We start from the raw sequence: 23,966 nt of genomic DNA on the forward strand, positions 1-23,966 counted from the left end.
ACTGAATGCCTTCTTTGCTTCAGTCTTTACTGCTCATATGACTCCTTAGAAATCTCAGACCCTGGGAGGGATGCCTAAGCACTGGAATAGGCTCCCCAGGGAGGAGGATGAGTCGCCATCTCTGAATGCATCTAAAAACTGTTTGGATGTAGTGCTCAAGGACATGATTTAGCAGAGTGTTGTTAGGGTAGTATGGTTAGGTTGTGATTGGACTCGGTGATCTTTAAGATCTCTTCCAACCTGAGCAATTCTATGATTCTATGATTCTATGATTTTATGACTCGAGAAGAGCCATGTCAGTCCAGTCTTCAAAAACTTCAGGAAGGAGGAGCTGGGAAACTACCGCCCAGTCTACCTTACTTCTGTACCTAGAAAGGTGGCAGAATAGTTTGTTATGGATGTCATCTCCAAGCAAGTGGAAGAAAAGAAGAATGTTATCAGGAGTAGACAGCATTTGTTCACCAAGTTTTCTATAATTTTTTACATTCTGATCATTACATGGATAATGTTAAGTTGTAGTTCTTAGCCCTGTGCTAATTTTCTTGAAGGTTCCTATCTACAATCACATATATATTGTACATCTATAATAATCATAATATTCTACACAATACATATATCTTTCTAAAGAAAAAGAGAAGATACTCATCATGTTTTCCATATATCTTTTATGAGCCTCATTATCTTACTCCAGCAACCCATGACCTTAGAAAAATAATTAGTTTTTTAGAGCATGTTTTTCCAGGGTGTTTTTTACATAGCCTTTCTTTGAAGGTAAACTGTTTTTTTTCAGTGAATCATCTTATCACAAAAAAATACATTGTCTTGGAAGTTACTTTTTTTCATGTGTACTTGAGGCTACAATGTCACATTGAAGTAGTGACCCTTCAGGAACTGCATATTTGGAAATCCAAACTTCTGGGCATGTGAGTGGATGAAAGAAGACACTTTCTGTAGATCTGCCCATATCTCATGTTATCAGGATCATAGTTTGGAAACCATGGACTCCGATGAGTGTAAGAAGCAAAGAATATTAACCCAAGTATAGTGGTGCAGTAAATCTGTGGTGAAGCTTTCAGGCCAGAACTGCCTCACCCCCATAGTAATTGACAGCCTTATGTTTAATTTGGTACAAACTGGAGTAGCTCTGTCAGTTGTTGTACAACCTGTTATTGATATCAGCTGGGAAATAAATTGAATTTCAGTTCAAAAGGATTTCAAATTTAAGGCTAGAAATTAAGGTTTTATAATTGAATTATAAGGCATTATAATTAAAGTATTCAAAGGATGGATGAACTCTTACTGGTCTTCCTTACTAGCAAATTTTTTTCAGATCATGATCAGAAACAGAAAAGCAGCATGGGTAGAAAAAAGCTTTCTCATCCTTGCATGGAAACAGCAAGGCAAACCTGAAAGTATTCTGTTAACAGTAATGGAGAAGTACACAGACATGCCAAGATGCTGTCTGTAGGAAATAGAATAGGATTTGTTCCACTATGAATAAAATTTGTCTGCAGAACAACAGTATATTACCCTGGACAAACTCTCACTGAATAATAAATACAGTGTGGATTAAGTAATTAATTTTTCAAATTGTTGGCAACTGACTTTTGTCCAAATAACATTGTTATAGGTCAGACTTGGATAGTATTCCCATTTTGTTTCTCTTTCTTATTTTCTTCCATTTTTATTTCTCACTAGAAACCACAGGAAGACATTTTTGTAGTAAGGATATCATTCCTGCTGATCATATATCATTTGTGAGCCGAGTGAATTTGTTCCACATGTCTTTTGAACATGTACGGCACAAAATGTCTGGTAATATAGAGAATCTGGTTAAGAGATGTCTAGTGTATTCTCATTGCAGCAGTATATGAGAATTAGTACAGTAATGCACATAAATACTTTCTGAGAGATGAGAGTGAATTCCCCCTCTGATTTTGCTTTAGATAAAGAAGCTCTGCTTTATTATTCAGTAGTGAAATCAGATAAAGTCTCAGAAGAGTGGGAAGAAGAGGAGAAATACTATTATCTGTGTATTCATTAACAGACAATTCTTTACACTGTCATTGTTTTTGAAATGAAGATGCTTGATTAGTAGATATTTGATGTCTGTGAAGGAGGACATATCTGTATGTATGCACAATACCAGCATAAATAAGTGCTGGCTATGATTATTATGAGAGCAGCGCAGTGATTTGACCTCTAGGTCACTGATCAATCAGCAGCAGGTCTCTGGGATGAAACAGTTCCTTTTTACTGCCTGACTGTAATCAAATTATTGTTGTTATACATTTGGGGGGATGTGATCTGTTAGAATACTCTGCATTTCTCTCTGTACTGAAAGACTGTTTCAGTTTTGCTTGTATAGCTAGTAAAGCATCTCTGGGTTAGAGCTAGTTTTCTGATTTCTCTTCCTAACATTTAACTTCACTCCAAACAAAAGAACTTGTTTGTGATCTTTCATTATTTACTAGATGAAATAACTGTGTTTTTTTCTTCAGTAATTTTTTGCTATCTGCCTTTTAGCCAATTAAAATAGAATAGTTTTACAAGGTACTTTCCACACAGGACTTTATCGTGAATCTGCTTGGCATTTACTGCTTGACTTATTTGGTACAATAACTTAGTAAAGCCACTTGAGTTTTTGTCTTTCCCTTTCACACTGTTTTGTTAACAGGACTTATCTTAATGCAGTATAACTCAGTAATATCACTTGGAATGTAAGCAACGAACTCACTGAAAGGGCAGCATATAGATTTTTGTGTATAGTTTTATCTAAGCCTATGGGAACTTATGATAGGTATAGTGAAATTCCTTCCACACAGTTTTTAGAAGTTCACTAACAAAACTTCTTTCATTAAGGAAGATACAGTGGTACCTCTGGGAAAAGTCCATGTAAGATTTTAGAGGAGTCTGCCTTAGGATGCACCACAGCTGTTATCAATTGTATTAATTCTGTTCTCCATGACTGTAGAAAAAGCAGGAGATAACATCATACAATTATTCTTCCACTTTGACACATCGTTCCAACTTGTGCTGCCTCTTGGATAAATGTTGCTGCCACAGCTTTCTATTTTGGTCACCCTTACCAATGTTTTCTGCTTTACATGTAGGAGCCAAGCCTTGGTCCAACATCATGGAGATCCTGGAGGAGAAAGATGGGGTTGATACTGAACTACTGGTTTATGCAATGACTTTGGTTAACAAGGTTTGTTTCCTTTCTAACTGTGACTCATAGTAATAATATCAGTATTTTCTGTTGTGTGATGATGGTCTATGAGAATATACATCAAATAACTGTCCCAGAGAAGTTGTAGGATCGTCTGTTACCAATACAGTCTTATTACTTACGTTGCAGTCCTATTGAGTCTGTAGGTAGGAGTGGAATTGCTGTTTTCCTAGTTGCTGTGCATAAACATATTATGACATGATTCTTCTCCAGTGCTGGCACTACAGCGCAAAACAGAACCCAACAAAACAACTCAACAAATTACCTGGGAAGTAATGAAAGCAAGAACGTTGTGAAAAGATCATGTGTTCACAAAAGCTTGTGTTGTGCACAATTTTCCAGTTCCAGATCATTTAAATTATTTTTTTACTGTGAACCAAATACAGTAAATGAAACAAGTGTGAGAGCTTTTAAGAGTGTTTCCACTTTAGAAAAGGAAGTATAAATATGCTTTGATTTTTTTTTTCTTCTTTCTTTATGTTTTCTGGTGCCCCTTATAGTAGCTTTGCAGTAAAATCAAACTTTTGAACTATGCGGAGGTAGAAAGGCCCATAAAAGTTAGAGAATTATTACTGTAAATCCCTTAAAAATTAGCATCTAGTCCTCAAATTCTAAACAAATCTTTGGGTAACTAAAATTAAAAGTACACAAAAAATTAAAAGAACACAGAAAGTCAGAATAGTATGAGAGAATTAAGATAATTTTGTGTCCTGTAATTAATAAGCCAGAGAGCAACAGAATATTATTATTATTTGTTATATTTATCAGAAGATCTAGAGTTTGTTAGTAGAGATCACAGAACGAGATGCCAGCTTTCTGTGTTCTGCATGGCTGGAGTTGTGGGTTGTTTTATGGTTTAGGTTTTTTTTTTTAAATTGAGATGGTTCCTTAATGTTTAGTATTGTCCATTCAAGGTGCCTGAGAAGACCTGACCTAATGACATCTCTGTTGTCACTGTCTTTATTTACAGCTACTCTTGCACCTGCTTACACAGTAGTAAAAATTCTCTTAAAAGAGCATCTTGCTGAATTGATGTACTTTTTCTGAAAGGCATCACCTGCTTGTTATGCTTATGTCTTCAGCTGCTGTTAAAACTGAGGCAACTCATTTTTAATTTCTCTGTTATATGCCTCATTATGTTGTGTCCTGATTCCTCTTTCTGAGATAATTTTCCCTATTTTTTTTTTTTTTTTGTGTGTGTGTGTGTGTGTGTTTCTAGCTAGCGTCTAACTTGAGCAATTATTTTCTACACATGATATAGTTGATTCTTTTGTCCAATTTTTTCATTTAAAGCCATTTTTAGGAGGAGGTAATTCTTTACAAGCAAACAAAAAGAAAGAGCATCTCACAGTCAAAGGAGTTATGAAGATCAAGGAACAGAGGAATCCCACAATGTCACACTTATAATTATGATCTGGCCCATGGAAAGCTTTATGATGTTTTTAATGGGATTTTTTTCATGATTATAGAGAAAACAGCAAGCAACATGACACAGTTGTAATCTTTTTCCCCACAGAGAATACAAAGAAGGCTCAGATGCTTTCAGCTTCTCCAGTAGAGGAACTGGCAACATTTTGAGTGCAGGCAGAAACCTCATGGGGAGTATGTCTTAAGGAAACATACTTCTGCTCCTTTTTATTTTTCCATGTATATACATTTACAGACTGCTTTCCTTCCTCCTCAGAAACTGATGGAATAACTGCTTCAGTCCTCTCAGTTTGTTGATGCAAAATCAATTTACTTATGCTAACATTTCAGTAAACTTCTCCTAATTATGGGAAATTTAGACATTAATAAATTTCTAAAATGAGATTGATCACAATACGTACACTTCAGGTTCTGTACCGCTCCAGTAAAACCTCTGTCATCTTCTGTATGTCTGTAAGATCTTTTTCTAATCCCTACTTTAATTTTTATTTGTTGTTTCCAAAAAGACAACTTATTAGACCTTTTAATGGGGTCCACATAGAATCCCTTTACATTTACTTCTAGAGACACATGCACATATATACATACATTTATAAAACCCCTACTCAATAAATGTAGAAAGAGAATTGTGTTGAATTCAGTTGACTTCTCTATTTACTTCCAGACTTCTTGTTCTTCTTAATTTTGCTACAAAACCTTTTTACTACTGTGATTACACCAGTAATTATGGAGTTGTAAAATGACTGTTAATATTTCTTTTAACTTTATTTATTGCTAAGTTTGCTGCTATAATAGACAATACCTTTTTTAAGATTGGTAGATAAGATTTCATATTCCTCACTACATAAAAATTAATATGTTTTAGCATAATCAGATTAAGCACTGGATGTTTTGTTGGGTTTTTTCTTTTTAACAGATCCATTGTAAGACTAGAATTTAAATACCAGCTTCCAGTCCAGAGTAACCACTGGGAGCTTAGTGTGCCACCCACCAGTGGTCCAGCAGCTGCAGCTAAAAAAGTACTGTCATGGGCCATTGTGGTGTGAGTGCAGCAGCTGGCATATTTTTTCAGTGACCTGCCTTAGCTGCCACACTGGAACAATGATGTCCTTACATCCTGCATCCAACATTGGCAGCAGCATGTGTTTTAGAAGTTGTGGTTCTTGGGAAAACAAATGCAAGAGAGATGCTTCTTCTCATCCCAAAGCAACTGAAAACTTGGCTAGTGCCCTTAAGTGTGTTTACTTACTATGTAAATTTACTATGATTTTCACCATAGCATGTAAGATTTAGATACTATCTATCTATGTGGGTGCTTTACTGAAACCCAGTCTGTTGGATGTTCAGTAACCAGAGCAGTACTTATATTTTACTTGGACTTCCATGCAAAACATGCACACCAAACACATTGAGCTGAACTTTCTGATGTCTATTTTCTGTCTGCACCAGTGCTTTATACAGTTACTGTTTCATAAATGGCAAAACATACTAATTAATTTTGATGCCTAGTATCAACCAGGGGTACCTATTTTAAAAATCACAAAGAGAGTCTTTCAGTCTGAAGCTAGGAATAGGTTAGCACTAATTTTTGTCTTTGTGAAGAAGCATAACTGAGGTCATGCAAACGTATGATCATTTTAGTACTACCAGTTCTGTATCTCATCTGGTAGGATTTATCATCTTGGAAAATATTTCACTTGTAATCCTTCTTTACTACCTATTTAACTTAATCAGTTTTTCCCTTTCTCTCTTTTGTTTCTATTGTTTTCACTTCACTATATGTATGGTTAAGAAGAAATATCAAACTCAAAGCTCCCAGGGTAGGGTTTTGGTTTTTATTTAGTTAATCATTACAAAAAGCAGATGCTTGAGAGAGAAGAACTCAAAGTTGTGCAAGTGTTCCCATAAGGTCTTGAGAGCGACTTGCACAAGACTACTACAAACAAATTAAAAATCTTAATTCAAAGATTTTTTCTCAAACTAGAAATAGGTGGAGGCATAGGAATGATTCCTGATATCCATATTTGTTCTTCCTTGGTAGACCAGGATTCTAGAGAGTTTCAAATTTGAAATATCTATTTTCATCTAAGCTAGCAATAATAACAAAATTCTGCAAGCACACCCAAGAATGTGTTTTAAACACACTTCTCCAAGGGGCTCGATTTAAATTCTCTGGTAGGATTTTAGTTCTTTTAAGGTTCTGTCTCCAGGGCAGATGGAAATATTTGGGATTTGGACAAGTATTTTGATATTGGAAAATTCTGATACTGAAGAACTTAGCATCGTACTTGGGAAACAGCAAAGACCATGAAAGATCTGCCCAATTTAAGACCTCTGGTCTTCTGATTGTGCTGCTGTTTTCTTTATGTAGCCACCAAGAAAATGAGAACCCACTCTTCTAATACCACAAGCCAGTATTAAACAGTCATATATTCAAGCACCTCAGTGTTTTAATGAGTATATAAGAAGAAGGTCTGTCCATTCTTTTGGACGTAAAACATCACATCATACTGTGCTTGAAATATGTTGAGCATAGTAGCTGTCTACTTCTTTTGTAAGCAAGAGAACACATCCTTTTAGAGAAAAGTACTTCCATATTCACAGTAAAACTGCATTGAAGATACATGCTGTCCATTTTCTGTACTGTTTGGGAAAATTTAATTCCCTCTTCTTCAGTGAGTTTTAAACTGAGGCTTCAATATTGTCCTTGATTGGCACTGGTTGTTTTTTGTTTGTTTTTTTTTTTCATTAGAGCCTGAACGTATAACCCTAACACTTCATTGGAGTTTTGTGCTAAGCATTCCTCTTACTATTAAATTTACCAGTAATAATCAGACATCAGTAGTTCTGTTATGACTGAAGAAGAAAACGTTGATGTAGCATTTATTAAAGCCAAAAACAAACAAATAACCTGGCACATTTTCCAGTGCCTCATTCACAGGCTTAAAGGGGTAGAGTATGCTAGCTGTCAATTGCTCTCATTATTCGTGTAATTCTGTGTGATTTTTCTGAATGTAAAGCTTTTTGATATAGTCCAGAGCAGCAGTTCTCTTTTTCTTTCTGCTACTCCAAGCAACTTTGTGAAAGGTATGCTCCAGAAAAACAATATTGTCACAGCACAATCCATGCCGTTCCATTGAGGAGAGAACAAAACTCTTTCAGGAGAGTACTTGTTTGTTATTATTCCCTGGTTTCTCCCTTTCTCGTCCTTTTTCTCACCTCTACTAGGACTATAGATAAGTTACTTAGCGAATTATATTGTTATGAGAGAGGAACCTATCTATCTCAGCATGGGTATCTCTTTAGAACACTAATGCAGAATATCTGTGTTGGTTCCAGTGTGTCTCTCCCTTACTTTGCAAAATGTCTCTGGATAGACTGATTCTTGCAATATAGCAGGTGCCACTCTGCGCAAAGGTCACACAATATTCAGCAGTTCCTGCTTGTGTCAAGGGAGACTCATTCTTCTGTGTCATACACAAGGAGAAGTTAAAAATGAGCACAAGCTGAGCAGAAAACAATAGCTAACCAAAATAGTTGGGCTTTGTGTTGACTTTGTTGTTTGCAGGACTGTGATGGATGAAGTTCACTTGCATTCTGAACAGTTGTCTGACACCCATGTCCTCTTCCCATGTGTCACTCCAAAGTGCAGTGTTGAGTGTCTTGATTCAATCCCCGCATTTCAGTGGCATACATAAAATACGTGGTATACTACAGAAAACCACCTTCCATTTCTTCTAAGTTTTCTGAATTCACCAAATGAGAAACAACTGTGGTAGAAGCGCTTTGTCTCTTGAACACAGAAAAGGTGCCATATAAAGATCTGAGTTCATAAAGTTTGTTTTCAATCACTATTATTATTGGCATTCTTTGTTTTCTAGTGTGCTAATGCTCCAGTGTCACAGGTATCAATTTACTTCATAATCAGGAATTTGTACAACTTTAAACATATTGGAGTTAAGAAGTCAGCATGCTTTTAGCTAATACTTCTAAAGGTGAAAGGGAAGAAAGAAGTCAATACCTCTGTAATATAAAACAATTTGTGGATTTGGGGGAATGATCTCTGCTGCAGGTGTTGAGGACAGTTAGGCTCATGGTTCAGGATGTTTCCTGCTGTCCTGACATCACACAGCTGTGTATTCAATTTTTTCTTCTTAAGGCCAAAGTTACAGGAATCAGTAGGAAATCAGCTTCATTGGTTTTAGCTAAACCATTTTTTTTTCTCTCTTTGCTTTTATCCCCGTGTTTGATGCTTGAACATTCTCTGTTCTTCAAATTGGTTCTTGAATGAAGCCAGGAAGAATCCAACTGTGTATTTTAAAGACCAACATTTTCCATATTTTTTGTATGAAATAACAACATTGATTTGTTTTTCCAGTTATTCATTTTTTCTACACAGCGCATGGAGTTGTTTGTTAAAAGCTGTGTCACTTGTTTTATATTTTTTAGCGGTGTCTCTAATCCCACATCATGGTTTTATTTTATTGAAATCGTACACAAAACCACTTGCTACCCTCTTTTAAAAACCTTTGTTTAATTCTTTTCAAAACAAACAGATCTAAATGTTTTCCCTTTGATTCTTAGACGCTGTCGGGGTTGCCAGATCAAGACTCTTTCTACGATGTGGTGGACTGTCTTGAAGAGCTGGGCATTGAAGCTATTTCACAGAGACACTTGAACAAGAAAGGAACAGACTTGGACTTAGTTGAGCAATTTAACATTTATGAGGTAACATAACATGCCCTATTTTATAGATCTTACAGCTTGTGTAAACTTCAAAGCTGAAAGGAGGGGGGAACGTAGCCTAGGTGAAATTTGGTTATCTATTTTATTTTAAAAGAAAAACATCTGCTTGCTGGAAGTATTATACACATTTGTATATGTGACTTGATACATTTATGTGGCTGGTCAGCTCATACAATTGCATTTTGTACTAGTGCAAGGGCATGCTCTAAGGCAAACCAACACATTTACTAGCGTCTTTAGATGCAGTTCTGCCTGCAATTAAAAACAGAATTTCTTGCAATATGCAGAAATATTCAACTCACCAAAAAAGTTCTCCTGAGCTCAGTGCCACTTGCCCTAATTTTCAGACTTCGGGAAGTATTGGCAGTGGGGAGGTTTAGGCAGAAATCAATATAATGTAAATGTAAATTCATGTTAGGTTTTACGAAATGAAATGGCTTTATCTCCATCTTTGTCCAGCAAAAGATCTGGTAGATTTCGTTCTCTCTCTTTTTTTTTTTTTTTTTTTTTTTTTTTCCTTCATTCTTCACCCCTGTCACAAAACTAACTTTAGCAGAGCTACTTTCTACAGACCAGACTGCATGAAGAGTCAGACCTCTAGGCTTCAGGGAGCTGCTGCTCTGTGCTTGCTCTTCTGCACTGACCTTCATGCCTGGAGAGATGTTTCCCTCAGCTTCTCTCCCAGCTGCTGTTGCACAGCAGTGTTTTCCTTGCTTAAATCTGCTTTACCAGAGTGCACCTAGTGTTGCTCATAACCCAGCTCTGGCAGTGGTAGATCCCCTTAGGAACAGCTGGAGCTGAGTCTGATGTCCTCTGGGGCAGTGCGGGGCTTTGCTCATCTCTGCTGCCCCTCTGCTATGAAAACCTTGCCACATAAGCCAAATACATTTACATCCACATACTGCTCCTCTACTATTTCCAGCTGATGAACTCACAATGTATTGTCAGAATTTTCTGTCAAATGTCATTGTAGCCATGCTATTCTCAGCATTGTTCTTTCCTGAAATATGCATATGTTCCTCTGGATTTACAGTGCTTCTGAACTGGCAGGAAATGCTGAATTTTCCACTGAATGGCATATGTGAAAGTAATTGTGATAACCTAAAAGTTGGGAAGCTCAACGGAGATGTGTGGTCTCTGTTTTTTTCTTTTAATCCATTGTGGTTTGAGTTCACAGAAGCAGGTTTGTTTTGTTAGTGTTTGCTTTATTTATTTATTTTTTCTTTTGTTTACTTTTCAGGGAGATCTGTAAAAGTTGAGATCTTTAAGAAGAATGCAATTACATATGCGTCAGCTGGTCTCTTTCTTGGCTGAGAATAAATAATGATGCTTTTCTAAAATACTTTCTAAAGCAGTAGGCTCTCTTTCACTCAGTCATCTCTAGTGGCACGTCTGAACATCAGGAAATGTTTAATCAGTCAGTGTGTTCCAGGAGTTTTATCAATTGATTTCAGCATAGACAAGAATTTTCCTATGTATTTCAGGAGGAAATAAAGAGAGCTAGGTGTCTAGCACTGCTTGGATTCCTTGTAAATTAAGTGCTTAAAAAACAAACAAACAAAAAAGCTGAGATCTAACATAAACAAATCTGTTTCAAGTCCTACAGTGTTCTTTACAAGATGTCAGTGTAGAATTCTATCACTAGAGCTGCTACAGTGCACTGATGTATAGATGGCAACTTAGAGAAGTATCTGTAGAAATGACGACTCTAATAGGAATCAGTCTTGATGAGAGCAGTAAATTTTTCAAGCATAGGTGTGAAACTCTATAGGAAACACATCAGAAGTCTTGCCTCTCTTTTGTCCTCAGATGACCCTGAGGCACGAGGATGGCGATGAGACCGCTGACCCCCCTCCCTGTGGGCGCAAGGACAGAAGAAGGGCCAGTCTGGGTGGCAGCGAGCGAAGGGGCCTGGAGCGCCGACGGAGCCGCAGGCACTCAGTGCAGAACATCAAAAGCACATTATCAGCACCTGCCAGCCCATGCAGTCAGTCAAACCCCAGCTTCATGTTAGGCCATGGACAGCGTGTGGAAGATCTCAGTGAGAGGTAGGTTCCGGAGCTAAGGGGCGGGCCTTCCTTATTCCCTATTACTTTCCATTATGCTTATTGCACTTTATTAGTCTGCCAGATTTCTAGCATTTGCTTTCTTTCTGTTTTTCTCACCTCTTTCTAATGAATCAAAAGAAAGGAGAACATTTGAAGTTTAAAAAAAGCCACATTGATTTGTAGGTGACTTGATTTACCTACATGCTATTCCATATGTAGGTAAAAATGGTTCATTGACGCCGTCTACCCTAAGTAAATAGACCCAAAGTACATGAGGTATTCTTTGATACTGTGAGCTAACCAAGGATAACGTTGTCCACTGATAGATTTGGTATTCAAAACAGGGAGATTGGCATTCAATAATGGGAGATTGTACAAGGATACAGTCACATTAATGCAGTTACTTGCTCTGTTTATGTCACTGTTAATTGATTTCTTCCCTTTGCAAAAGGTATTCCAGCATAAATATTTTCCTTTTCTGTACTAGTAATGTATCTGATCTTCTGTAATTAACAGAAAGAGAGACAGTAATGACTACTTGAGAAGCAGACTGCAACAGTGGAGTCTGTCAGAGCTAGCGTCACTGCCTAGACCACTGTTGTTGGCTTAGAAAAAAATGTGAGCTGAAGATTGCCAGCACATCTGAATGCCACACAAGAGGGCTAGAATTAATTTTGCCTAAATAAGATGTCTGATCAGCTTGCCTCCTTTGATGTCTGTGGAGTGTAGCAAGTGTTTGTAGGCCTTCAGCTATCTAATGTATTCTACGTCTGAAATTTCAGCTAAGAGGAATCATGCTTTGAAGCTGGCTGTTTCTCTCTTTTAACTTTAAAGGGAATCTATCTGAGTAGTTCACGTGAAGATACATTTGCTACAGGTAACTAAAGATGGACAAATATGTCTTAGAGTGGCTCAAGGCACAATTTGCAAAAGCAAAGCATGCTCCATGTTGAGTATTTCCTGTGTTGATCATAGCACTTAGGAAGTTGTTTGGGGTCCCCATTGATTAGCACCAGGTGGAAAGCCTTAAAACCCCATGTTTCCTATAATACTTCCCTTCCTAAAAAGCAAACTGAGTTTAATCTAGAGTTTAGTGGTTCATATCAGTATGAAAATGTGAGACTCCAAATAATTCAAATAGTAGTTGAATATTGTATACCACAAAATGGCTTTTTTTTTTCTTTTTTTTTCTTTTTTTCTTTTTTTTTCTTCTTTTGTATATGTATTTTTGGTGGTTTTTGGTTCTTGTTTTTTTTTTTGTGCATGTGTTTTTTTGTTTTTGTTGTTGTTGTTGTTGTTGTTGTTGTTTGTTTTTGTTCTGTTTTTGTTTTTTCCATTGGGCAACGTATTCATGTCTTTCCATCCTATCCTATTGCCTGGGTGTTTAGTGAGCTGGAGGCCAAGAGCCCCATGGTCTTACAGACAGATGACGAGGATGACAGTGCAGCTGAGACTGAGTTTAAAGCATCTTCAGTGTGAGTACAGCTGGGGGCTTCAGCTACTCTGCGTGAAAAGCCTTGTGCATGGTCTTAGGCTTCATTTCAGGACTTGCCTATGTGACTGAGAATCTGCATCAACCAATGATTGATTAGAGCAGATGCAGTTGATTTGCTAAACTGGTGAATTAGGATTAAAAATGAGGAACTGCTTTAACTCTACAAAAATTGTTGATTCTTTTGCTGTAATTAAACAAGTCATGCAAGACAGCAGCTTCTACTAATATGTTTTTCAGTGTTTGCTTACCAGTTTTATTTTGTAGTTTTCCATAATTCCTAATGAATTTATGCTTGAGCTGATGTTTAGTAGCAAGCTAGTAGACTACTTGACAGATTAATTTTATAAGTTCTTTGAATTATTTTTTCTCCAATATAGGATAATTTCAATAATTATCTTCCTTTTGTGAAAAAAAAAAAATAGCCATCTCTATTCCTTATCCTCCTTGAAGTTGGTAATAATATGAAGTGTAATTTAACGTTAAAATTAATAAATAAATCTTCTTTTAAATGTTTACAGATATGTACTTGTGTAAACATTCAAGTTTAATTTCATGTTGAAGTTGTTCTACCAAATAATTTATCTTCCCTATTGGTCTTTACAGACCACACAATGCATTTTTTTTGCCCAAAGATACAGGTTCTATGCCCAGTGAAATCTTCTAAGTTGCTATGACAGGAAGCTAGTTAGCTGTCCACATTGACTCCTCTGTATATGCTATTGGCTTCCTGATAAAGAAGCTTTTCAGGAAAACTGCTTCTATCCTTCACATTTTTCATCTCTTTGCCTAGCTAAATCCATAACTGTGGTAAGAAGAGTAAAACCAGCCTTTGTTCTTTACCATATCTCACTGAATCTCTCAACTTTCACTGAAATAGCAGTCTCTACATCCGATAGCTAAACTGACACACACACACACACACACAAAAAGAAACAGAAAAAAAATTAAATGACTTGTTAAAAATTTTTGCACATTTCTGAAGTTTGAATTAACCCTAAGTTGAAAGACATTTCTATCTCTGTGATGTTCCTATTAGAATTAAGTTTTCAAACTTCAGCGCTTGGCCTATGAAGCAATTTTTTATCAATTTAAGGGATTTTAATGGAGCATCATATGTCTAGGCCTTATTACAACTTAAAATGAAATTTTAAAATTGCAAGTCAAAGTACAATGCGTTATGATTCTTTCAAAAGAAATATTCTTGTGTCCCTTGTGCTTCCATCACTGGTGTTATAGAGAGAAATATGTAAAAATATATAAAATTTATTTATTGCCTTAAAAAAACTGTAAATATGATTTGTTCATGCAGGAAAGATCTGTCTTTTGCTGCTGACATTCTTTTTGGCTCGTAACTGTAGTCTCTCTCAAGGAAGATAAAAAGTTTGCATTAGGGTTTTGCAGTGCTGTATTTACAGAAATAGATTATGCAAAAGGGGTTTCAGTCTCATTCACTACATTTTCTTAACCAGTAGGAAAACACTAAAAAGATTATAAAGTTTGTGAAAATGCTATTGTGTTGCTCCTGATGGTGTCTGAACTGTCTGTGTGGTTGCAGATTCAATGTCTGTTTTTACTTTGGATTAACACTATCAAGTTCAGTGGAATTACTTCTGTTGGACTTAATTAGAGATTAAAATCATACTTCTATGCTGTTTTAGACAATATTCTTGGTTACTTTTGGACTCCACTACCAAAATCAGTAGAAGGTTTAAGAACCTCCTCAGATTCTCATTCCCACAGTGTTCATGTTTCATTTCTTTCTAACTGTGTTGGCTGGTTTGGCAGTTATTTTGCTTTTGTTTACCACATCAAACAGGTTGTCCACAGTCATCTGCTTTGTGTCAACTGATAAGTCTTCCAAAAAAGAGAAAAACCCATGGTGCCGGTAAAACAAAAAGGACAGTATTGGCCAAATTTTGTCTTACAATGCTCTCTAGCCAGAAAAGTTGTCTGAAATTAATGGAGTTGCTCTGATTTACGCCAGGCTAATTGAGAGCAGACTTCGGGTTTTGAGCTGGGAAAAGTTGACCGTAAATGCTAAGGGCAAGCAAAACGAAAACTTGTAGGCCTTTTTCATCCATTTGGAAACCTTCTACTAAAGCAAATGCATTGCTTTTTGGCTCATGGTTCAAAAAAAATAAAAATAAAAACAAAAGCCCAAATCTGTTTTGTGTTAAAATAATTTTCATGGAGAGTGAAACTCAGCCTAATGTGCCTGTTACAAAATAAATAAATAACTTGATAACAACTACTTCAATAAGAAAGGCTGGAGGTTGATTTAGTGATATGTAGCTGCTACAGCATACTTTAAATTATATGCTTCACCAGTAGCTTTGCTTTGCTCAAAACTTCTTTCTGTTATTGTGATGGCATAGAGCAACAAAAGGCCTGAGGGGGGACATCTTTCCTCTTACCACCTGGTACTTTTAAGTGCTTTGCTGAGGGCACCTCCTATGGTTTTCTGTCCTAGTTCAAATTCAGTTCTCTCAATCTGTGGTCTAGCATTCTGTTACTTAATTAGTAGAGTTTTAAAGAAATTCTTACGCAGTTGTTTTGTGTGAGAATGTTTTGTTTTTAAAGTAAAGCTAGCTTTTTCCAACCACACAATGCATGTGTAAGGAGTGCCACGGAACTTAGACTAGATAGCTGTTTTTATTATATGCAGTGACTTCTGGGTAGAAGTCTTAAAATGGGCATTTTTCTCTTTCAGTTTCATTGTGTCTGCCTTCAAGAGAGCAGAGAACAGATAGTTTGAAACTTCTCAGTACTGTCTTCCTGGAACAGGTGCTTTACAAAAACCCTATACATACAACTATACATACAAACCAGAAATATTTCTTTATTTTTTATTTTTTTTTTTTTTTGAATGAGCCAACATCTTTTGCTGTGTATTTCCCTTTTGTCAGTACTGCACAGAGGCCACCTCTGTCTCTCTCCCTTGGTGTACCACATAAGCTCTGTCAGCCAGACTTAACAACCTTTCTCAGGGAAGATACTATGAGATTTACTATGAAAGCTGTATGGGAAATTGGTAATCACAGACTGAACCTCTGATTAATCAGCTGAGGCAAGTGTCTGGTCAGCTGTGGGAGCACAGGTGAGAGTAATTTAGCTGTGCTCCCAGGAGGGGTGGAGCTTGACTCCACATCCTCTAGACCTCATTTAAGGGCTGACCACCACTAAGGCAGCATCTCTTGGAGATTGCTCTCTGGTGGAACTTGCTTCAGCATTTCTCAGTGAAGGCATCCATATCAGTGAGTTTTCCCTCATAAGTAACTTTTTGAATATCTGTCACCATCTTTGTTACCATCTCTGTATTATTCCACCTTACAGAGCTCTTACCAACGTTTGAGTGAATGGCTCTCAGAGTTGTGTGCAATTGGTTGTATTCAAAGAGTCTGTGGTTTATAAAGTTGCAGATAGCTAGGATTCGGTATTTACCTCATTTTGCCACACTTTCTGCTTTCTTCTGCTTCTTTTCCTTTTCTTTTTTTATTTTTATTTTTATTTTCTTTTTACCACGTTGTCTCATTTAGTTTACATCCTCCAAAACTGAAATAAAAATTACCAGAACTGCTCACTATACATATTCCTCTGATGATAACCATGGTTTTGGTGGGACTTTTGTATTGGTATTGCTGTGCTTGGAACCTAGCATGCAGAATATCTGACTGCTATCTTAACTCATCAGAGTGGAGTCTGCAACCTGATAGGGCACCAGAAAGCTGTCTTTTTTTGGACCTAAAAAGCTAAAGAGGCTAAATAGGTGTAAGGAAGAGCAAACATGTGGGTCCACTTGAGGCTTCCAGATTTTCAGTTGGAAAAATTGTGGCCTTCAGAAGACCGGGTTCGCTGGTAGCAGTGTTAGGGTCTTGCCTCGAAGGCTGTAATCACTCTTCTTCTAAGCAAAGAGTTGCAGAGGGAATTCTAAAGTTTTTTACGTATTTCAGGGCACATTGGACACAGCACTGTTGCATAGTGCACCCTGAGCTCAAGGCTTTCACGCCCTTTACATTCCCACAAAAAGTTGGAAAATTATTGTCTAAACAAAGAAAAACTGTGCTGCGAAGTCATAAGGATCTGTTTGTCAGAAAATACATGCTTCTGATGTTTGAGGATTGCTGAAATTCAGGAAAAGATCTTGACGTTATTTTGGTTTTGCCAGAAAACAATGGACATAGCTGAGCTAAAACATTTTTTTCTCCTTAGCTTTGGATTCCTGTAGAGTTTTTAACCAACTACTCAGATCTTTATTTGACTTTTATGTCCTGTTAACTGATTACTTAATTTGCTTGATATAAAGCCAGGCCTGCAGGGGTAGTTTGTCCAAAACAGCTGAGACTTCTTATTTGTTTTTTAAGTGATTTTCTGTCTTCTGACAACATAAGCCATAGCTAATTTCTTATTTTCTGTAACATTTACCATGGCAGAATTCTAGTTTTCATCATGATGTTTCAGGTTCTGGTGACTCCGCTGCACTGCATGAAATGTTTATGTAGATGCATATGTCTGTGAGTTGAAGTTCTGAGTACAGTGGTTGGTAGGTTTTCTGTGTGGATTTTTTTAACTATGGAATTTTTTAGTGGGGAATGGTTTTAAACCGAGACAGGGGAGGTTCGGGTTAGATATTAGGAGAAAGTTTTTCATACAGAGGGTGGTGATGGAACAGGTTGCCCAAGGAGGTTGTGGATGCCCCATCCCTGGAGGCATTCAAGGCCAGATGTGGATCTGGGCATCTTGGTCTGGTGGTTGTTGACTTTGCTCATAGCGGGGGGCTTAAACTGGATGATCTTTGGCGTTCTTTTCAACCCAGGCCATTCCATGATTCTATGGTTTATGTATCAAATTGAAAAGATTGGTGAGGTAGCATCCACTTCCAGCATCTGACCTTTATCAGCCTTTGACAACAGAAACATAAAAAACTGTTCTATCAAGGCACTGCTAGTTTTGGGTTTGAAAAACAGAGGCCACACGTACTTCTCTCATTCAGGTACAATTTTGTACGGAATCCAGTTTGCAGTGCTGGATTTTTTTGTAGAAGCAATGGTAAATTTTCCCAGTTTGAATTTAAAGAGTAATGAAAAAACACCAATACTTAAGTGAGGTTATGGCTGCATGACTAGTGCAAGCACAGCATAACTTAAGTCTTTTTTTTTTCACTGCACATTTAGCTTCAAGAAACTATCTGAGGAAATGTAATGGTGAATCAGGATTTGAATCTGTATATCTGGAGGTCCATAATAGTGTCTGACTGACTGGTGTATGTGTTTCAGAAAGTTAACCTCCCCAGCACATTCCCAGTATTTGTAAACATGACTCTGTAATGCCAGGGAAGTATTTTACACATATGATGTGATGGGAGGAAAAAAAGACAACAATTTGGCTGGATTCCATTTCCAGAACCCTCCCTTTGAAGTAAGGGGCAGTAACAATGACCTTAAGGTGTCAACCAATATGCAGTTCCAAGCTCTGAAAACACTATTTCTTCTCTCTTCCTGTATGTGTTTCAATATTTATTGCTCCTAAAACCTCTCTTCATCAGGATTTTGTTTCTTTACCTCTGCTACTCATACAGATATAAAAACAGCAGTGCTGTTCAGTGATCAGAGGGCTGTGATTCTTGAAGTCTTTGCACAGCCTTGTCGGTATCTTAAGCAAGACTTTGTTGTCCCACACTGCTTTGATATGTCCTATATAAACAAACTGCTGCAATGAATAAAGTGTGAAGGCATTACCTATATTTTTTAGGTGTGAAAAGTTCTTACCGAGCACATTTTGGGAATAAGAAAATAGCAGTAATCTAAAGATAAAGAGCAGCATAAAATGAAGGCATGGAAAACATATATACTTCACCTTACTTGTGATTTCCAAAACTTTGTTTCTGAAAAGTCCTTTATTTAGGGCAAAAATACTAGTTCCCTTTTACCACTGTAATTATGCATTTGAACTTTCTTCCTATGCAAAATGCCATATTTTTAGGCTTTTCAAGTAACTTGTTTCCCATACCATTTTGTGTGTTTTCATTTTCAAGCAGTTGCACAAATTGCAGTGATCTGTCACACAGAAGAGTGGAAAGGGAATGGGGGACTTAATAGTTGATTCCTTTCAGTTTTGGTGGAGGAAGAAAATAACTGTTTCTTACAAAATAAGAAATTACAGATTTCAATTATCATTGCTTTCAGCTTTCGTGAAAGACCACTTGACTGTGTTCTGGCAACTAGCATACAAGAAATGAAGAAGCAGCAGAAGTGTACCAAAGCATTTGTTTGTTTTACAAGTACTATAGAATTTAGCTATGAATTTTGCCGTCGTACCAGTGGAAGTGGAATTTTACTCATAAATTGAGGACAGTGGCAAGCAATTGCAAAAGAAAATAAAATGTCATCTACAGTGACTTTAAAAGATCTCTCTTTGATGGAATGTTCTTCATTTTCTGTTTGTTCACCTGTAAGAAGTTCAGACAAGCAGTTTTCCAAGTTCTGTTCAAGAGGTAATGTGGATCACAGATTTTAAGTGGGAGGGATAAAGAAAGAAAAACCATGCTACTGAGTTCAACTGTGCATTTTTCTTTTATAATAATATTGCAGAATGGCTAATGGTCACTTTTCCTTAGCTAAATGTGGCCTCTATTCCTAGTTAGTAGCTGCTTCTCTTAAAGACATTGAAAGTTTAAATAGAAGTAATTTAAAGAAGCTAAACTGAAAAGCATTTGACTTAATTACAAAGAGAAGGAGAGAGTGAAAATCCCTAATTAGCAATTAACTGCACATAGTGTGATTTTCAGGGAGTGTGGGAATAATGGACAATAACTCTACAATTCCCCAGTCCTTTATTTTCTGGGTCACTTCATAACTTAAAGGCCCTTTTCTTTGCTGAAGTCCAGTGTTCCCTTCTTGAGAATTTCAATATAATTCTGTGGGTGGTCTAAAAAGGCTCAGAAGTACACTTACATCCTTGTCTAATGACCTGAAAAATTTTGAAGGAAATATTTATTAAGACTTTAGCAAAGGTTAAATGAGCCCTACATGAACTGGAATCATATACCATAGTAAGATTAATTTTTTTTTTAATGTGCTGTTATCTCATTTTTTAAGTTATATATGCATTGTATCTGCAGACCAAAAAGTTAGTAGACTGAATATGGCAAGATCATCCTTTTTCATTTTGTTCGCTATTCAAATATTAGTGGTCAAATTCTTCCACACTGAATTAAAATGATTTAAAGCATATCTGTTAATTTAAAACTTTCCACTGATATCAAGCAGAGTAGAATATGTTTTTGTGCTCATGCTTCTTTTCTGGCTTTGTTTCTTTTCCTTCAGCACAGTCCTATCCTTTCCTTTTTTTTCTATTGGTTATGTCTTTGTTTTTAAAAATTAAAATAAAGTAAAATAGAAAGTTTGAAAGACTGCAAGTTAGAACAACCAAAAGTGTGAGTGTCTTCAAGCTGCATTCATCAGCTATAAAGGGATGTGTTGTTGGGGAGACTGGAGGGGAACTTTTGTATAGGGTAACTAGTAATTGAGTAGGTAACCTTGTACACATTGTTCAGGTACATGGCAGACACATCGATTCATCGATTTTGAAAATCATATTTCACAATGGAAGGTACTCATTTGTACTTTTGTGAAAAAGAAGTACATGTAAGGATTGTTAAGTGACTGTATGTTAGGTAAGATGCTCAGCATCTTGTGCACTTTACACTTGCCTTCTGATAACTTGCAGGTTGGTCCCTTGATTATCATTTTCTTTTATCAGTCTGCATTCATTAACATTTATACCTGTGCATAACTTCAGGCAACTATTTAAAATCAGTAGGAAGGAAGGAAGGCTAATTCATTAGTTTTGAAGACTTTGCTTAGATTTCATTTTGATGTCTCAACGATTTTTTATCCATAAACTGTGCTTTTATAGTCTTTAAACATACATGTATTTTAAGTGGCTATAAATACTTTATTCAACCACATTCCAACAGTGCCCTAGTAGATGTTTGTTAGTTGCCATGGCTGATGATGCAGTTTATAAAGATTGGTGGGACTGGGATTTTCATTTGTTTGGAGGGCCTGACAACCTGTAGCAGCAATCCATTTAAAGATGATAATAAACATGGTAAATGATTGTTAAATCTGTTTTCACTGCTGCAAAGCTCTTATTTAAGCATTTCTAATCTGGTACTGTTGTCATGGAACTGAAATAATCCAGTAATAGCCTTAACGTTAGCTGAATATATCAGTTCCTTCAACATTAGCCGAAGCTCTTCATTGCTGTCTCAGGAAAAAAATATTTGCCTAGAGTTGGAACAGGATAAATTGTTCTGTGCTACTGAAAAATGTGCTGGTTTCTGCAACCTAGTTCAATTGAAAACCTCCCTATGAATCATTTTTCTTCATTTAATTCTATTATTGCACTGACACAGCATTTGCATTTGTATGTGGGAGGGAAAGTATTTTTCCATACCATCTCTTTTTCATTTCACGCACCAAAAAAAATGAGCATAGAATACTTAGGCACACAGATGAGTTCCCAAATCTGTCTGCTGTTCTATTTGAGCATCCCTCTGTTTGGTGTTCTTTCCTTTACAAGAATGTTGTCTGTCTTTTGGTAGTGTTTTCCTGTTCAATAAATATTCAAGTGGATATTTTTTTTTATTATTTTTTGGGGGGGAATTATTTACCTAGTAGAACAAACAACTATAATTATTGTCTTTGTTAAACTAATCATGCTCAATTCACCAGGTCTTCTGACTGAGCTCACACACGTATATTTTCATTGTGTAAATTTCCCTTGATCAAACTTGGCTTCCTTCAGCTGGGGAGTATGACCATGTCTGTGTGTACCACTGGCCACCAGTACAGAAGAAACAAAAAATCAGCTCATTCCTTGGACTTCCCCAACTAATTGTCATGAGCACAGAGTTAACATTAGCAGAGGAAGAGTTTTCTAGTCAAAACTTATGCTTACTAAGAAGTCAAGGAGACTCACAGAAATCCTTGGCCTGATACATGAATTATCTGACTGCAATTATGGGAATAATATTGCAATAATATATAATAGATAAACTTCCAATAAAATATTCAGCTTTGAAACAGTACCCACTAGGGATGTGTTTAATGTCTGATTATACTCTATAATAAAAAGTGTTCTATACAGAGCTGTGCATGCAAAGTTTATTTGAAACTTGATATTCTCAAGAAATGTTCAAATGGAAAGGCTGTTAACTGTTGGTTGGCTCCTTTGGAGTACAGCAAGTCATAATGTCTGAGAAGCAGAGCTCTTGATTTTTGGCTTCTTCAGATAAAACTGCAGATAGACATCACAGTGGGTAGAAGTATTTCCTTCAAGTCATGCTATGAACAATCATGAAGTATCATGAAGGGATCAGAGCCTGCACATTTCCTACAGGTCTGTGTACTTCATTGTACCTCGCAGTTGAAGTGCTGTTTCTTATTGTACACAATTTCAGTCAGTTTTGAACCAAAACAGGTCCTCAAATGGTCTCTCTGAGAAGAGTTTTAAGTTCTTGTAATTGACTTAAAGGTGAAATTAATTTTTGTTTATCACTTAGACTTTGGTGTATGGCTGCACAGCTTATCTGAAAGGAGGGTGTATGTAAAAATCTCACATTTTATAAACATGGATTTCTTACATACATTCTGAAGAGTTATATCTTAATTATGTTTTTTAAGGAAATGCCAGTGGTTATGGAAAATATGTCATTTTTAGCCTTGAGAACTGAGATAATGTAGTTCAGTTTCCAGCTTTGTCTTCTGAACTGCTGACCAATTCAGCTGGGTTTGTAAGGAGCATTTCCACTGTAAGCATTTAAGCTGCTTAATTTTCAGGAGGTTTGTTTGTTTGTTTCAGAAAACTAGCTTCTCTTCTAAGGTAAGATGCTGTATGTTTTGTAACAGAAAGGCTATATATCCAAATTTTATAAAGGCTATTATATGTAGGCTTAATCTGGGATGGTTTTGCATTTGCAGTTAAAAAAGTTGAACAAGGATTAGATTTTCCCATTAATGGATTAGAAGAATGATTTGCAAAGTAATTAGAAACCCCAAGTACTGTATTTTAATTGATTACTGCTCACCTGCTGTATTTATTGTATGGAGCTCTAGAAAGTTGTACACTTTTTACATAGAAGCTCAACATTTTCAAAAACAGGTGTCTAAAATGGAATTGTAAGTCCTAATTGAGCTACAAACTTCAGCGGATTGTAGGGGAATAGACTGCAGGGTAAAAGTAAATTTGAGGCTTTAGGTACCAATTAATATCATTATCTGATAAACACAGATTTAAAATAGGGAAGGGAGTGGCTGTCAGTGATTGTAAATAAAAGGATGTAATATCAAGATTTAGAACGTTAGTTCAAGCTTGTGAACATAAGATGCAGAAACAGGATAACAAGGTCTCAAGAAAAATACTCAGCACGTTCCTCACGCCGCAAGCGTTCATTTAGAGGCCTAATGTTCTTGTGCTCTGAAGTGGCCTTATCCTGTGCACCAGCTCTCTTTAATTCTGGGTATATGTTTCCTTTCCTATTCTTCAGTTTATTGAAAATATCGATGTTTCCCAGTTCAACTTGCACTGTACAAGATTTTAGTGTATTTATGCTCCTGTCCTTAATAGTTTTCACTCAGATCAAAGAATAAAGACCTTTCAAAATTAGAAGCTCCGCTGTTTCTAATAAATATTTCAATTATGATTTGGGTGGGGCATTTTGAGATAAGTGAGGAAAGTGAGAAATTTGACATCAATCCAGAAATTTGGCAGAATCTTAAAACAGAGTAGTGACAGGACAAGTTTTGTTTATATTTTCAATATAAACACTTTATCAACATCATAGGATTCACTGTGCTGTTATCAGAAAGCTGTGATCTCACAGAGCTTTGTGAATTATTTCCTAAATATGATTGCTCATGGGACTGGCAGATGCAGACATTTTACCCTTCACAGGAGAAAACAACAAAGCTAGTGTTGATCTACTTGATAGTAAGGAGAACAGACAGTACAGATCCTC

At 36.5% G+C, this 23,966-nt stretch overlaps 1 protein-coding gene across 24 annotated transcripts in view; it reads left to right on the top strand.

Moving 5' to 3' along the window:
- The window catches only part of FHOD3 (formin homology 2 domain containing 3), a 351,512-nt gene that overhangs the window by 234,236 nt on the left and 93,310 nt on the right, over positions 1 to 23,966 (top strand). For 13 of the 24 annotated variants that reach the window (XM_085538044.1, XM_085538050.1, XM_085538052.1 and 10 more), the window contains exons 8-10: positions 3,114 to 3,208; positions 9,242 to 9,385; positions 11,213 to 11,451. In XM_085538044.1, coding sequence (XP_085394170.1) covers positions 3,114 to 3,208; positions 9,242 to 9,385; positions 11,213 to 11,451 — 478 coding nt within the window. Of the gene's footprint in view, positions 1 to 3,113; positions 3,209 to 9,241; positions 9,386 to 11,212; positions 11,452 to 12,839; positions 12,927 to 23,966 lie in introns of all 24 variants that reach the window. The other 11 variants (XM_015854309.3, XM_085538039.1, XM_085538045.1 and 8 more) reach the window with 1 other exon arrangement.

This window comes from Coturnix japonica, chromosome 2 (genome assembly GCF_054131305.1).
Source record: "Coturnix japonica strain WE chromosome 2, WE-NBRP24, whole genome shotgun sequence".
NCBI lineage: Eukaryota > Metazoa > Chordata > Aves > Galliformes > Phasianidae > Coturnix > Coturnix japonica.